At 38.0% G+C, this 17955-nt stretch overlaps 1 protein-coding gene across 8 annotated transcripts in view; it reads left to right on the forward strand.

Annotated features, from left to right (window-relative positions):
- Window positions 1-17955, forward strand: part of CWF19L2 (CWF19 like cell cycle control factor 2) — a 145927-nt gene that overhangs the window by 81518 nt on the left and 46454 nt on the right. For 6 of the 8 annotated variants that reach the window (XM_087868483.1, XM_087868484.1, XM_087868485.1 and 3 more), the window contains one exon: window positions 16232-16360. In XM_087868483.1, coding sequence (XP_087724609.1) covers window positions 16232-16360 — 129 coding nt within the window. The remainder of the gene's footprint in view (window positions 1-16231; window positions 16361-17955) is intronic. The other 2 variants (XM_045797686.2, XM_045797681.2) reach the window with 1 other exon arrangement.

The raw sequence follows: 17955 nt of genomic DNA on the forward strand, positions 1-17955 counted from the left end.
TGAAGTGAAACAGCGGATCTGTGTGTCTGGGTGAAGAGCACTCTGGGCCTGAGGAGCAGAGGGTCCCGAAGATGGGAACATGTGTGATGTGTAGGAGGAACAGCAAGGAGCCCAGTGTTGCCGGGGTGGAACGGATGGGAGATGGGGAAGTAGAAGACCCAGGTTAGAGAGACCGTGGGAGACCAGATCATGTGAAGCTTGAAAGTCAGGGTGAGGAAGTGGGTTTTATTGTGAGTGAGATGGCATTGGAGGGATTCCAGCAGAACTGTTTTGGTAGGACTGTCCTGCCTTCTCGTTAAGCGTAGACTGAAGGAGCATAAGAGCAGAAGCTGGAATCTAGAAAGGCTCTGGCAATAATCACACAAAGAATGGTAATGGCTTTGACCAAGATAGTAATCCCAGAGGTGGTTAGAAGCGGTTAGGTTCTTATATGCATAAGTGTTTCCTGCATGTATTTTGAAAGGAGAGTGGACAGGATTTTTATGATGGTTTACATGGGAGGGGTGTATGAGATACAGAGGGGAGTAGAAGTGACTTCAAAGTTTTTAACCTGAGCAGCTGGAAGACTAGAGTGGCCGCTCTTGGAGGTGTAGAAAGAGGGGGAGTCTGTTTTAGAGTGAAGAGTACTAGTTCTATTTTAGATATATTGAGTTTGGATGCCGTTTAGATGTGGAACAAGTGGAGTTGTCAGGGAGGCAGGTTGATGTTGGGAATTGGGGGAAGCCTGGGCTGGAGATAGAAATTGGGGAGCTCTTGACAATAGAGACGGTATTTAAATCCATGATAGTGCATGAAATCGGCACAGGAGTAAGTGTAGATAGGAAAAGGTGAAGGGCTGAACGGTGTATTACAGTGTTGAGAGGATTATAATGAGGTTTATAACATTTTAAAGGATTGCTCTCAAAGATTAATTTATATAATTTAATGTCTGCATGTGAGGAGATGAGAATGTATGAAGTCAAGTTCCATAAGGTTTTCTGCAAGCTCACGTTATTGATGGTTTAGACCGTAGTAGAGAGTATGTTTGTGAAAGTGGCTGTTTGTATGACACTGAACTAGCTCATGTTTTAAAGTAGTTAACTTAGAATCTCTTACACAGATTAAGGAGTTGAGAGTGAGATGCTACACTTAAAATTAAGAAGTGGGACTCACAGTGGGTAGCTGAGCCTGGGGGCACGGTACGGTCTGGCTTCCACACTTCAGCCACACTCACGTTTTCACGCCTCCTTGTGGTCATAATACTTCTGTAGTCTAGCACTTCGTGTGTTTTCTTTATGTGGACTCTGTTAAATACTAGGTCTTCCTACGGTATGGCCTTCCACAGACCAGCCCCGTTTTCCAGCCTCACCTCCAAGGCTCTCCTACCTAATGTCCGTTATCTCTAACATTTACATGTGCTGTAATTATCTGTGCCAGATGTTACCCTCTCGAGGCTTGTCCACTTTTCAGTTGTCTTTACTTCCTTCTGAAGCCTTTTTTTTCATCCTCTCAAAAAGTTGTAACCTATTTTTGTTTTGACACTTCGAAGACCCTTAAAGTATTCTCTGTGGAATTTATCTCTTCAAATGATAGGTATCTGTATTCTTGTCTTTACCCTGTAATCTATACCTGTTTCTTTCCTGACACTTGTTACTTTACACAAAAGGGTTCTAAAGCTGTGGCTGGACTTCAGAGGATTCTTGAAATTGAAAGAAATTCACCTGAAAAAATTGAAGCAGGTCTTTTAAATAACTTTTTTTCCTGCTGGTTTAAGGATATCGTATAGTAACTGACAGACTATCTCATCCCTTAAGCACGTAACTTTATAATATTACTGATGTCTATGATTTTTAGCTCTTCCTAGCTTTTGATTGGTGGACCTCATAACCCAGTGGAGTAGGATTCAGAGTTGTATTCCAAGTAGTACACAAAGTTGACTCCCCGTTCGTAAACTCTTTAGGAAACTGAATAGCCTCGAAGCTTCATCTCGAAAGATTTTTATTCTAAGGATTCTTTGACCACAAAGAAAAATTGTTACCTTCTCTGCAGAGATGGTGCACTTACACATTTTGTTCAAGCTTTACCAGACACACCTGCCAAACAAACCTTTACGCACCATTCTGCAAGAATTCCCTGCTGCCAGTAAAGTCATTTATTCTCTCAAGGCCAGGGCCTTGACTTAACTGCCTTTCAGAGTAGTTTTGCTCAGAAATAAGAGTATAGAATACAAAGTTGTTTACTACCTCACAGACATTTTCTGGCTTATTAGAGGAAAATCTTGAGATGCTTCTTACAAAAATTTTGCTCTTTGAGAGAAAATCCCGTTCATAGAGCAGTTGAACAGAGAGGAGAGGTTCATTGCGTAGTTTGTGCTAGAAGTGTTCGGCGCTATGAACACGGCAGATTCAGCCATCTCTGAATATTGTTTTGGCTTTAGTAAAAAAACCATCAGCACTCATAATTATTAGTTGGCTTATTTCTCTTCCCTTTCAGAGAGTGAACTATTCAGTATTTAGGAGAAGGAGTGTTTCTCTCAGTTCGTAGCTTGTGCCTTGAGTACTGCATGGTGCATTGTAGACAACCAAGAAATTGGTTGAATTTATTCAACAAAGACTTTTCAGTTCCTTCTTTGCAGAAGTCACTTACGTTCGCAGTTTTCTAAGTCGAGTATTTTTTAAATCTAAAATACACATTGCAGCCTTGCATTTATTCCACTGCTCACCATGGTGCGTTACCATAGATGGACTTTACTTGGTAGCGTAGCCTTTCTTTCCTGCCACAGAAGAGGAGCACAGAGATATTCTCTCCAGTCATTTAGCTAGTTTCGTTCCTAGCCAAGCAGAACAGTCCCTGGCTGTACCTATTTTGTGTACAGTTCTACTTCTTTTCTTACAATCCCCAAATTATCTCATTTCTGTGGTCTACAATTAGGAATATTATCTATGTTACTAGAGGGCTTATTTCTTTAAATAAACTATTTCTAAACGTTTTAAGCTAAATTAAAGCTTAAAATTAAAATTAAAGCTTATTTGTCTAAATAAACTATTTCTAAACATTTTAAGCTAAATTAAAGCCAGACAATTTCATAGATGATATGTAAATACACATTTTATAGCTACATGGCTTCTTGTATCTGTTCACTCTTCTTGCATCTTGCATCAAATTCTTCATGAAGTGGTGTCGGCATTACCTGCTAAATATTTCTAAATCTGCTGTTTGCTTCTCTTATCTGCCTCATCAACTCCTTATGCCTGTCAGCTCTTTGTCATCGTCATCTGGACCTCTGAGTGGCTTTCTCTCCAGGCTCATTGTGTTTGCACAAAGCATTTCCTTTGCTCAGAATATTATTCTTCTTTCCTTCTATTCCCTTAGTTATCTCCTGTTCATACTTTAGATCCTAACTCAGATGTCATATTTTCCTTTGGAAAGCAGTCTCTGGAAAGAAAACTTATAAATAAGATCAATTATACAAATATATAATTACAGCTTTGATGGTACTCCAAAGGAAAAGTAGAGAAATGTGGGGATAGCGAAGAGGGCCCGGTGCAATCTGGGCATCCAGAGAATGTTTTGAGGCTGTAGCCATTATTTTTGGATCTTATCACCATGTTTGTAACTTTGCCAAAGGAAAAGCTTTTCTCTTTATGACAACTCTCTGTAAGACTTATTTCTAAGCCACAGAAATAATCTTCACCATGGCTGCTAAGTATTATCTTGGGTGTGAGTGATGACCCATAGGCACCAGTCACTGAATAGGAAATACCAGCTTGGATGTCTTGTTGGCCATATTTAATGTTAATGCCATCTGGGGGAGGATTTTTTTTTTTATTGTTTTGTGAAGAATATTCTCTCAAATGTACTAACTTAAAGCAACTTGTAATTATTTTGGATAGTTGGGATCATATATGTATCATGTTGAATTTTGGTATGAAGAATTCTCTCTCTCAAGTTGTGAACCAGGGTCCTCCAGTAGTTACGGAAGCCATAGCTAGTTAGTTGGTTTTCTTGGAGAAGGAAGAATGACCCAGGGCAGCTTCTTTCTTCCGTCAGTTCACCTTTGTTCCCTCAAATGCTCATCAGTCTACTATGATCAGTGTTTCGTTGTTTTTTTCTTCTGTTGTATAATTAAATTTAAGGGAAAAATTAAATGCTACTGCATAATGGGCAGTAGTGTGTCCCGAGACTTCCATGTTCTCTTGAAGGGTTTGATTCTAATATATTGGTTTCCTGATTTCTGAGGGGAGGACATGGAAGAAGGACGTCATGGATTGATATTATATATTTGCAGTTTAAGGGTGCACTTTTAAGTGAAACAAATCGACCCCAAAGTCAATTTTATCCTTATATGTATTTAAAAATTACTTCGGCTGTATTGTAGCATGCATAACAAGTTAGTTATAAGAAGTCAGATTTAACGTGTTTTTAGGAAAGCTAAAAATAAAGTTTTTTTTAAAATGCTGTTTTCTTGTTTTGGGGGTGATCATTTTATTGAGGGGCTTCAGGGAAAGGTCAAAGGGCTTGTAGGACAATGAGATCCGATGTCCTCAGCCCAGCTGTGATCTCCCCAGCTTTATAGTTCCCGAAAACAAAATGCAGTTTTCAGTTTTGTAGTGCATAAGTATGCACATACCAAGCATGTTCCAGTACAATAATTGTAGTAGACAGTTGCTAATAAAGATTTATGAGGAAGAGAGTAAAATTAGTTGAGTGGAACTAAACACAAAAAAGCAAGAAAACAAAACACTTGAAATTATATCATAATGAATCATAGAACAAGTTTATGGTATTTGTTACGTTCCTGTCTACCCAGAAATACCCAGTATATCATCCTTGTTTGATTCTCCGAATTAGGTCTAAATATTTAGTGATAAAATATACTTTGGTTTAGAAATCTGTGCCATCGGAACATTATAGGATATGTTTAATAAAGAATTATTACCTTAACAAAACCACTTTGCTTCTAATTCCTTTAATAATATTTTTTACTTAGGTTCTGTTTCTAAGTTTATTTCATTGAATTTCAAGATATAATTTTATTTTCCAGGACAGTGGTATTAATTGACATGTACAGTATTACAACTGCTACCGTTATTAATAGTAATAGATGATATTTTTCGAGGGTATGCTGTATGCCAGGATGTGTTTTAATCACTTACTTATAGAAATTTATTTAGTTCTCATTAAAATTCTATGAAGTCATTTATCTTCATTTTTTGAATAAATTGAGTGCAGGATGGCATGGGTCTCAGTTAAGTTTTAATTTGGTGGCAAGAAATGAGGTCAGGTACGTGTGTGCAATTACAGTTATTTAAAGTAAATAAAAATTATTTAAAATAATTCCTTTGATGTAGATTGATGAACTGATTTTTGAAATATAAAAAGAAAGTCTTACCTAGATGTTGAAACTGATTTCATATGTGACAGTTGTGCAAACTCTAAACCCAAAAATTTAAGTAGCCTAGTAATGCTCACACAATTACATAGAAAATTTCTATTATAAAAGTATATATGGGCTATAAAAATAAAGTGTGTTTTTCTTTATTTTTTTTCCCTTAGGTGACTTTTAATTATAATACGTATTCTTTGTAGAAATATGGAAAATGCAAAAAAACATAAAGGTGAAAATAAATCACCTTAAATCCTACCACTCAGGGAGTATACGCTGATAAAACATTTTAAAGTATTTCCCTCCAGATTGATTTAATTCCTTCCTTCCTTCCTTCCTTCCTTCCTTCCTTCCTTCCTTCCTTCCTTCCTAATAACATGTTAAATATTTTTGCACAATTGACAAAGCAATGCAAAAAAGACAAAAAAATCTACATTTAAAAAATATTTTTGATGTTTCCCTCAAGTCTCTGTCCATTATAACTATGAAAGCACATGCATAATTTTACATAATTATAGTCTTTTTTTATTCTGCTTTTCTCTACTCATTCTGTCAACAGTGTTTTTCCATGCTGCACAGTTATTTATTATTAAATGAAATTGTAATTGTATCAGCATATTTTGTGTCACAATAATACAATTTCTAAAATTTATTTTAGGAAGGGAGATTGAAGAAATTCACAATGACCCATTTCTCCCTGCAAATTTGCCTGCAAAAAAAAAAAAAAATCACGTTTCTCTTAGCAGTTACTCAAAACGTTTGCCATTCCCCCCAAATTCCCTGCTTTATTCTTAGCAGTCACTTTGCTTCTTACCTGATGATTGGGAAACTAGAGAATGTAAGGTTGAATGTTTTCAGTATCTATCTGTTGTTCCTGTCCCCAGAAAATTAGTCTTTCTGCATCTGTCATCTGGCAGTGGAAACAGTGTTTTCATTTCCTTGAAGGACAAGTTGTTTACCACTCTAATCTCATTCTTTTTCTAGCCTCTAGAACCAGTTCCCACCTTCTCTTGTATGGAATCTTCAATTTCTCTCTGTTGGCCTCTTTCTCATTACTTGCAAATACGCTGAAGTTGCTGGTCTGTAAAACAAACAAACAAGCAAACAAACAACTTTCTATTTTCTTAGCAACTTCACTGACCTCCCCTGCAAAACAGCACGGCAGGGTAGTCCGGGCAAAGGAGCGTGGGTGAGGGTGCAGAGGTGACGGGGAGATGGTGTCATCTGAGGATGGGGCATTCTTCTGAATGGCTACAGAGAGAGGTATGAGTGAGGGAAGAGGAAGAAGAGCTTGGATAGGTAGGCAAGGATCAAATCTCTGTTCTCATCCTGGCTGTGTCTCTTAGTTTCATGGTTCCAGTTTGTGGATGATCTGTAACTTTAGCGCTGCACTCTGTGCTGAGTTCTTAACTAGTGTTTTCAGTTGTCTGCCTGACTTTTAAGGATGTACCATAACTTCAGAATGTATAAAACCATCCCCTTTACATACATAATTTTCCTTCTTTTTTAAAAAAATTTTTATTTAAATTCAATTTAATTAACATATGTAGTATTATTAGTTTCAGATTCATCAGTTGCATATAACACCCAATGCTCATTACATCACGTGCCCTCCTTAATGCCCATCACCCAGTTACCCCAGCCCCCCATCCACCTCCCCTCCAGCAACCCTCAGTTTGTTACCTGGAGTTAAGAGTCTCTCATGGTTTGCTTCCTTCTATTTTCCTCTTATTTTATATTTTCTTCCCTTCCTCTATGTTCATCTGTTTTGTTTCTTAAATTCTAGATTTGAGTGAAGTCATATGGTCTTTGTCTTTCTCTGACTGACTTATTTCACTTAGCATTATACTGTCTAGTTCCAGCCACATCGCTGGAAATGGCAAGATTTCATTCTTTTTGATGGCTGAGTAATATTCCATTGTATATGTATATTATATCTTCTTTATTCATCTGTTGATGGACATCTGGGGTTTTTCCATATTTTGGCTATTGTGGACATTGCTGCTATAAAATTGGGGTGCAGGTGCCCCTTTCAGTCACTGTGTTTGTATCCTTTGGATAAATACCTAGTAGTATAATTGCTGGGTTGTAGGGTAGCTCTATTTGTAACTTTTTGAGGAACCTCCATACTGTTTTCTAGAGTGGCTGTACCAGCTTGCATTCCCACCAACAGTGTAAGAGGGTTCCTTCCCCTTTCTCCACATCCTCGCCAACATCTGTCGTTTCCTGACTTGTTAATTTTAGCCATTCTGACTGGTGTGAGGTGGTATCTCATTGTGGTTTTGATTTGTATTTCCCTGATGACGAGTTATTTTGACTATTTTTTCATGTGTCTGTTGGCCATTTTTATGTCTTTGTTGAAGAAATGTCTGTTCATGTCATGATTTTCCTTCTCTTACTTGCATGCTCATCCTGCTGTTTTTCTTAGTTAAAAACCGTGGAGAAGTCCTTCATTCCTTCTGGCAGCACAGTCAAGTGTCACCAAGTAATGTTGTTTTACTTGCCTTCCCTCCTGTACATACCTTATATCCTTTTAATTTCTGCCATCACTGCTGTAGGTTACTGCCCCATCATCTCTTTCTTAGAGTATAGCAGTAACATCCTCAGTGCTCTTCTTGCCACTCTTCCTTTGCTCATCAGAGTGTCTTTTAAATTGACACCAGGCTTCATCTAAATGTACTTGTGGTAGAGTCAAAAGAACCCTGAATTTGGGCAGTTAGAACCTCAGGTTATGTCTGTTCTTCTTTGCTCCTTTAGCCAAGGTAGTTATCTAGAGACAAGAGCCTTTGAAATATTTTTGAGAAGTTTAAAATGTAATATAAATTTAAAATTTCTCTGAAACATGAATATATTGCGTTTACTTAGGAATCTTTCAGCAGTACTGGATCTTTGTGCTTTGTTGGGGTTGTTTCCTTTACTTCTTAACCCTTTACCCTTTTATCTTTGTTTCCAAAGACCCAGTTCACTTGCACCCAAGAACACATCTATTTCTCCATCACGTGTGACCTGGTACTACTTGATTTCTATTTTATCTTGCTTAATAGTCTAGTGGAAATTTGTATAAACTCCCTATTTCCTCTTTCTCCCCCTCTCCCTGCCATTTAATTTATGAATTCCTTAACAACTAGAACCATATCTTGTTCATTGTATTAGACACATTCATCTGTTGGATTATATAATGATAGAAGTAGTTCTTTTATTGATTGATTGATTGATTGATTGATTTATAATTTTTATTTTGTTATATTAGTCACCATACAATACATCCCCAGTTTTTGATGCAATGTTCCATGATTCATTATTTGCGTATAACACCCAGTGCTCCATGCAATATGTGCCCTCCTTAATACCCATCACCAGCCTATCCCAATCCCCCACCCTCCTCCCCTCTGAAGCCCTCAGTTTGTTTCCCAGAGTCCATAGTCTCTCATGGTTCATTCCCCCTTCTTTTTACCCCCCCTTCATTCTTCCCTTCCTTCTCCTACCGATCTTCCTACTTCTTATGTTCCCTAAATGAGTGAAACCATATGATAATTGTCTTTCTCTGCTTCACTTATTTCACTTAGCATAATCTCCTCCAGTCCCGTCCATGTTGCTGCAAATGTTGTGTAATCATTCTTTCTGATGGCTGAGTAATATTCCATTATATATATGGACCACATCTTCATCCAGTCATCTGTTGAAGGGCATCTCGGCTCCTTCCACAATTTAGCTATTGTGGACAATGCTGCTATGAACATTGGGGTGCATATGGCCCTTCTCTTCACTATGTCTATATCTTTGGGGTAAATACCCAGTAGTGCAATGGCTGGGTCATAGGGTAGCTCCATTTTTAACTTTTTAAGGGACCTCCACACTGTTTTCCAGAGTGGCTGTACCAACTTGCATTCCCACCAACAGTGTAAGAGGGATCCCCTTTCTCCACATCCTCTCCAACATTTGTTGTTTCCTGCCTTGTCAATTTTTGCCATTCTAACTGGTGTAAGGTGGTATCTCAAAGTGGTTTTGATTTGAGTTTCCCTGACGGCTAATGATTTTGAATATTTTTTTCATGTGTCTGTTAGCCATTTGTATGGATAGAGGTAGTTCTGACTCTTAGGAGTTCATTGATCAAATGGAATGAAATGAAACAGAATATTTAAAAAAAATGAAAAGTCTGCAGTGTCTTTGATTTAATTTAATGCCATTTATGGATCTGTCTTTTCAGATTGCCCAGAGTTTCATCCCAAAGCTAGACAGTATCATTAAATATATTAAATCAACAGTTAAAACTGGGCTTGGTTGTTGAGTCCTTAATCAGATACCCAGGCCTTCTCAGGGGGTGTACAGACTTTCATTTAGGTGAAAGAAATTTTTTGTAATTGAAAAATATATCACCAGTTAAAGGAGCGTTGCCAACTTAACCTTTTCTTTCAGAAAGTCAGTGTTTACTAAAATGTCGTTTTTACTAACTCATCTTTTTAGAGAAATGGAGTAATAGAAAATCATGTGGGATTTTAAAGCCAAAGATTTAGAGTTGGGTCTGGAGCCTCATCATTTATTGTTTGTGATCCTTAGTATCCTCCCTAGTAAAATGTGGCTCAATGATACCTGTGTTATAAGGTTCTTAAAATTAAATGAGATATATTTTAGAACTTTATAAAATTATATAAATATTAATTTCTATTTGGAAAACTTATCTTGGTTTGTTTTTAAATAGGAAAAATATAAGGCAGTTTTCAGATTTCATTGCTGTTGTTGATGTATTAAATAACTACGTTGTCCTTAAATTTATCTGTTTCGTGTCAAAGTAACAAAGCTTTTTTTTTTTTTACATCTAAAAGACTCTATTATTTTAGTGTAGAAAGATCCCAGAATGTCAGTTAAGACTTAAAAAATTTCTTAATCTCCTTTCCTCCTCTCCTCCCTCCCCACCTTGGCAAATGCTGAAAGGAGCCTGGTTAAAAATATAATGTAAAGTTACATGTTTTTTCATGAGTAGCTTCATATGTAAAGATTACAAAGATGCAATGATGAAAGAAGGAAAGGAGACTGAAGAATTGAATTGGCTTTCATATTACACCAGCGCCAGATATTACACTGGTTCTACAAAATACCTGTTAACAAAATTAAAATCGTTAGTAGTTAAATGTGTCTCCAAATAATCCACTTTTGAAATTGTGCAGTGAACTGTAGGCTAGCATAAATGTTTGCTTATAATAGTTTAGTAATGATCCTTTACAGTAATACTTAATTTTCTCAAGCTTGTACACATTTAGAATCCATCCTACCAGCAGCTTTATGACAAAGAGGTTAGGTGGGTCATTATAATACTAATTAATTGTATATTAATTATTATGCCAATAAATATATGCCTTTATTCTGATCCTAGAGCATGCTCTAGAAGAATTCCAGTATTGACAAGGGGGGCTTGAGGAACTGAAAGGATGTGGTCCTGGCGTACGTTTTCAGTTTGTGCTGGGCCGTCTCTTACTTCCGAATCTCAGCATTGATGTGGAGTTTCACAGGGGTCCCTGCAGCCTACCATGTTCGGAAAGTCATGGGGCAGCATTTCTGAGTGCTCTGACTAGAGGTGTGTTAGTGCTTTGAGGTCTTCACTCTGTACAAAAATGTACAACCACAGACAAAATACAAAAAGAATTGGAAGAGATGTAACATGCTCAAAAGTAAAGATACATTTCTCTGAACTGAGTATAAAACAGTAAGGATCTGGAGCTTGCAGGGATCTAAGTCCAAAAATAGGCAGAGCAGCTGAGAACTGAGCTGCTCTGCGATGATGGGAACTAGATCCCCTCACGCAGCCTCTCCCTGCCTCATCCCGGTTTGAGGGCTCCTGAGAAAGGAGTCTGGGAAAGGCCTTGCGTACTTAGGGCTATAGCTCCCAGGAAATGATGAGGGTGGGAGGTGATTTAGATGGAAGAAGGCAGACACAGCCTTGCGGCCGTGACGTGCACTACGTGCAGCAGTCCCTGTCTCACAGGGCGACGTACCGCTGTTGGAACTGGGAATCCTCGTGGACCAGTGGAGGCACTGTCAAAACTACCATTCACTGAAGGGTCAGAGGAGGCAGAGAGGCAGGAGGGAAGGAAAAACCCTCCCACTCAAGTTTGCACACTCGCATGCCAGAAAACATACTAAAAAAATAATTGGGATGTAAACACTTACTGCCAGTGAATTTAAAATGGTGGCACAGCCTCAAAAGGACTTTAAGGATGTTTGGTAGCTTCAGTTCTGAGAACAGAATGATACTATGAAGAAAAGGTGAAACAATAGTAGATGTATATGAAGAATAATAATATCCTAGGAATTTTAGAGATGAGGGGGTAAATTCTAGGAAGACTTGGTCAGATCCAGAAAGGATTAGATGAATGAAAGAGAACTAAAAAGTCTAAGCTCATATTTATTAATCACTCGCTTTATTCCTAGGCATTGTTTTAAATGATGTATATATATTAATTTGTTTGATCCTGAAAATACCTTGCTATTTTGTTTATTTTTATGAATGTGGAAATCGAGGTAATTAAGTGATGTGCAAGGTTCTGTAACGAGGCAGGGTTGGCACATGGGCATTCTGGCCCAGGGTCCACACCAGCGTGCTGTGCTGCCTGTGACATGGGCCAGGAACCCAGTGCAGAAGAGAGAAGAGAAAATGTATCGAAGAGCAGATAATGGAATTACTGAAATAAAAACTAAAAGTAAGTAGAAGTGATCAAAAAAACAAGAAAGAAATTAATAAAACAGATGAGCCTCTAGGAAGGCTGATCAAGGGGCGTGGACCAGACATGAATAAACAGTTATTAAGAATTAAGACTATGGACTCGGAGAAACAGACTGAGGGCTTCAGAGGGGAGGGGGGTGGGGGAATGGGATAGGCTGGTGATGGGTAGTAAGGAGGGCACGTATTGCATGGTGCACTGGGTGTCATATGCAACTAATGAATCATCGAACTTTACATCAAAAACCAGGGATGTACTGTATGGTGACTAACATAATATAATAAAAAATATTATTGTAAAAAAAAAAAAAGAATTAAGAATGGGGACATAACTAAGGCTGCTTGGAGTTCATCTGGTACCATCACCATGCTTCCTTTGAGCTGATGCAGTCCCATAAATGAGTGTACAAATGAACAAATAGCCTTGAGCCAGGATACACGAGTCGGTGAATGGAAAGCAGCTCAATGTTCAGTCCACTCACCGCCTCGTCTGGGAACTTGTGTGTAGCGAATAACCTGCTCTCTGTGGACATAATTAGAGATACAGTAGAGATGGTTTAAAAATCATGAAAATACTGTGAACTGTCATAACTGCTTATTTGTTGAAAATTTAAAAGAAACGTGTTCTATGGCCTTCAGTGATGACAGACTTGCAGAACACCAACTGGTGGGAAGATCTGATCTAGTGGAAGAGTTTTCCTTGATGTACAAATGCCACAAATGGCTTTCAAACAAACATTTAGAATTTTCAAATACCAGCTCTGAAGCAAAGCAATATATGCTTTTTTCCTTTCCTTTTCTTTTTAATCAGTGTGTTATACTGGATAATGCTGGAAGGCCTGTGTGAAAGAAAGGCAATCTTGCGAGCCCTTTTCGGACCTTATCCCCATCCTGGAGGCAGCCACTTTTAGTTCTGGGGTGTTTCTTCTGGCTTGGTGGTTTCATGTATTTTTCCGTATTGTCTAGCTTTTTAGCCATGCCACGTTATACCTGGTTCTCATGGTGGCCATTGTGGCCAGAAATGGACATCAGGCCTATGTTAACAAAATGACAGGGCACTGGGTCCCCATTCTCTTACCCTCCCTGTTACAACATGGATGTGTTGGCAACGCCACCCAGCAGTTGCAAGTTTTTATCTTGCTTGTTCTCAGGTAGTAAAAGCATTCATTAAATGATTTTGAATTAGTTTTATCACCTGAAGAATAACATAGATCAAAGGTTAGCAGACTTTTTCTCTACAGACCAAATAGTAAATATATTAGGCTCTATGGGCTTTCCAGTCTGTGTCGTGACAACTCAGGTATGTAGCTTTGAAGCTGTCATGGAAGGAAACCAGCCACAGACCATAGATAAATGAGTGAGCATGGCTCTGTTCCAGTACAACCGTCTGGACACTAAAATGAGAATTGCATATAATTTTTATTCGTCATGGAATATATTATTATTTTGATTTTTCCCTCAACCATTTAATAGTGTAAAAACCACCCTTAGCTTGTGGGTCAAACAAACACGGGAAGCAGGCTGGATTTGGCCTGTGGGCCTTCATGTGTTGATCTGTTGTAGATTCTTAAATAAGCCCGACGTTCTGTATTAATGGAGGAGCAAATATGGAAATCGCTCATATTTCTGTCTTGGGTACCCAAAGTGGGAAACCGCGGTGTCCTTTGGCATGCTCAAGGAACAGGAGAAGAGGAACAGAGCTGGGCGCGTGGTGGGTTGGCGATGGGAGTAGAATTAGTCTGTCCGAGGCACCAGTTTGTTAGTCCCGTCTAGGAGGCGTCATTGGTTTTCGCCCCTGTACCGGTTATTGTAGATACCAGGCAGTTCCTACTTTGGTCTTTGGCCTGGAAAGTGGCAAAGACTGATAACTGTAAATAGACAAGTAGTTACTGGAAAGATTATGGTCCAGCAATACAAACATACCTAAAATTATTTAGGAAGGAAAATGGACAGTAAATTTACAAAAACTGTGAACAGCTGGAGAAAAAGTAAATTTGAAGAAGGCCATGGTATTTGAATTTTGAAGGCCTTGCGTCGTGTAGTAAGGTGCCTGCCTTTATCCCACTGTCTAGGGCAGTGTTTCTCAGACTGAGCTATAGGATCAGAGTGGTTGTTTTGTTTTGTTTTTGGATTTTCTAGCCCATCATGAACTAATAGTTTTGTAAAACACAATAAAAATTACGGAAAAATGAAAGATATTCTGAAATTTAGGTCCAAATTTTCATTTAGATTGAAGCAACATAAAATTACTCTTGAAGATTGCTGTAAAAGTTTATAAACACTCAGTTTTTGTACTTAACTCCTCACGGACTGACAACAAATGTAACAGGGCTGGTAATTCTCAGACTGGACTGGTCTGTGGGCCACACTTTGGAAGGTACTGCTCTCTCCTGAGTAATATGGAGTCCCTGCCAATTTTTCAGCAAAGAATGACATAATTACATTCACGTTTAGCATAATGAATTTTTTGTCAGTATGAGTGACAGTTATGTTCAGGCTGGAAGGATGGAAACCAAGGAACCCTGGAGTTGTCCATACTTGGAGTATAGCTCGAAATGGAGGAGAAAGTGAAGTTGACTTTCTTTATGCTGATTACTGTATGTAGAGAATAATTCACTCAACAGGCTGTACACTTCTTGTAGGCAGGGACTGTATTTCTTTTAGTAACTACGTAAGGTAGGTACTTTTTAGAATACTTAATGGATGAATGGGTCAGAGAGAGGTAAGGCAGAACCAGGAAAGAGTAGAGTATTTAGAAAACTGGAATAAGAAGAGTTTCAGGCTGAGAAGTAATAAACAGAATCAAATACTTTGAAATCAAGGAAGATGATAATTGCTAAGTATGTATTAGATTTAGTAATTTGAAAGTCCTTATGGAGATCAGCTTTAGTAATCTGATGAACTTAGATAAAAAATAATGTGATGCCCATCTGTGTTACCCAGTAAGAGGATGACAAGAGATACCCTTTAAAATAGACACATCATTAATTAATGTTAACTAATTGAAGAAGAAAGGTAGTGATAATAACTTCACTGTCTACTTAGTATTGTATGTGAATGTAAGATCAATAATTGATCTGTATTTTTTTCTTCCATCTTAACAGGCAAACTAAATCTCTGTTAAATGGATTTGAAATTGATTTTTAATAATTGATTCTGATTTGAGAAAAAAATTGAAGTGTGAATAATTTGCTTGGACTTGTTTCAAACTGCTTTTTAATAAAATAGATATCTAATATTTTTTATGTGATTCTTTGTTAGAACCTTTCCAGTAACATTCATTTTCCTCATAGAATAAAGTTTAATCTTATTCTGTACCGTACCAGGCATGTATTTGGCCAGTGGTTTATAGGAAAAAGATTATGGGTTGAAAGCAGGTGGGATATAACTTCTGAAGAGTCAGAGAAGTGGAAAGCATTTTAGGGCTATTAATGGAAAGAATAGACGTCGTGTGGAACATCATTATAGCAGCTAATTTAGCAAGTTTGTTATGTCGTTTTGTTGTTTTATTTCTTTTTCTTTTTCTTCTTTTTTTTAGAGCATGCGTGCGCTTGAGCCAGGGTGAGGAGGGTGTAGGGGAGGGGCAGAGGGAGAGAGAGAATCTTAAGCAAGCTCTGCACCCAGCATGGAGCCTGACTCCGGACTCTATCTCATGACCCTGAGATCATGACCTGAGCTGACACTTAATCCAGAGTCAGACACTTAACCCACTGAGCTACCCAGGCACCCCTCGTTGCTTTATTTCTTTTAGTCAGGTTTTATTGGCATCTTTAAATTGAGGAAACATGCATTAAACACGACATCTTCTGCATAAATTATGGGTACTCCCATACAATGCCTGTATGAATATTGGTACTTAGTCATCTTTTAATATCATCTAGATGGAAATGTTATTTGAAGTTTGTTTCTGCAATTGCTTTTTTAAAAAAAAATAATAAAATGAACTTTGAATCCGCCCCCCCCTACTTTTCTCTGAAAAGATCATGATCATTTTACATTATAGTGGTAATGAAATTCCAGGAGACTGAAGACAGTCTATAGTTACATGAGAAAGCTAGAGTCATTTTTATGCTTTTTTTTTTGATTACTAAATATAAATAGTCAGTACTTTTCACAATAATTTCAAAAGTTATCTTGAAATCTTTCCATAGAATGAAGACCAAGAAGTGATCCTGGTCAGAACAGATCAGTCTGGAAGAGTGTGGCCTGTGACTACACCAGGAAAACCTCTGGAGTCTAAAGGAGGAAGAAGGAAGAGACAGATGGTGTGTTTAACAGAGGTCTTTGTTTATTAATTCAGAATCCCTCTCTTCCCCTTGGCTTTCTTTGCATCATACTACTTCAGTATATTTCCTGAAATGCAGGTTTATAATACAAACATTAGAAGGTAGTAAATTATATTATTACTTTTATTCCTGGGTATATCCCTTTGTATTTTACAAAATGCCATCTGATTCAACTATTGTTTTCCAATAACTGTGAATATTGAATGTTTAAGGCAATTTTAATTTTTGGGGGGGGAAGGGGCATAGGGAGAGAGAGAGAATCTTAAGCAGATGCTACACTCAGACCAGAGCCTGATGCAGGGATTCAGTCTCACAACCCTGAGATCATAACCTGAGCAGAAATGAGGAGTCCTGTGCTTAACTGATGGAGCCACCCAGGCACCTTGGCAATTTTAATTTTGTGTACATTTTTTTTGCCATTGTTTCTAGCTTCTTTTTACATATTTACCATAGCATATGGTAATTCTTCTTTTTATATATTTACCATTTACATATTTACCATTTTCTTAGGGAAAATCTGTGTTAGCTAATTTGAGCTGTGGTGATGGGATATTGATGCACAATAATGTCGTAATTATGTAGTTGCTCTGATCCTTTATAAACCTTATTTTCTCTTCCATCTTCCAGCTCTACTAATTAGTTTTTAGCACTACCTTGAGGCTCTTGAGATGGTAAAAACAATGTATTCAGTTTTCCCAAGTTAGAATTTTTGTTTTAGATTTGGAATATCAAACAAGGGGTAATTGGGCCCACAGAAGATTTGTTCATTCATAATTTTTTATCAGATGTTTATTATTTGCCTGTTGAGTGCCTGTGCTGCTGGAGATAGTAATTCTTTCAGCAAATAGAGTGGGATGGATCCCTCTTCTAATGAAATGGGAGGAATTAGGGGTTTGGAGCAGGCTTGTAGCAGGAGAATAGTAAAGGTTTGGATTTCATGAAAGGACAGAACTGACTAGGGAGTCACAGATGCGATGCCAGATGACAGCTGGGCTTTTTGAGCCGTCTCCGACCAAGCAGTGTAGGTACAGGGGTAAAGAGGGCAGGCATGTTCATTTGGGATTGAGGTTTGCCTTTCCAGTATCATAAAAGGATGAGAGAGCCAGAAATTAAGAGTCTGGAGCCAGGGAGTGAAGTCATGGAATATGAGATTTAGGCTAGTGATTCAGGAATAGTAATGTTGGGAAGAAATACTAGGAATATGGTTCCAAAGATCTCAGAGAGGTTGAAGAGCAGGTTTTATTTGGATAAGGGAATGTGAGAATAAGGGAACATAAGGGAACTTGGACTTGAGACGAAATAAATAGCACTTTTCTTTTCCACATGTAGGTATGGAACCAGCTGCTAGGAAAACCCAGGACTGATTTAGATGAGAATCAGAGTATTAGCTTTGTTTCTAATAGAGCTGTATGAAATGGGTTTGTTAATACTTTACCTGTTTTCGGTGTGCTTACTCGATCTCTGGATGACTGCAGACTTCCCCTCCACGGTGGTAGGAATTGTTACTACAAGAAGAGCAGTCAGAAGAGAAGGGATAAAGCATTTCTGCCTTTTCCCCCAAACCCAGAAATCAGATAATGTCATAGTTC

Source organism: Ursus americanus, chromosome 16, assembly GCF_024610735.1.
Source record: "Ursus americanus isolate L20-20 chromosome 16, mUrsAme1.1.p, whole genome shotgun sequence".
Classification (NCBI taxonomy): Eukaryota; Metazoa; Chordata; class Mammalia; order Carnivora; family Ursidae; genus Ursus; species Ursus americanus.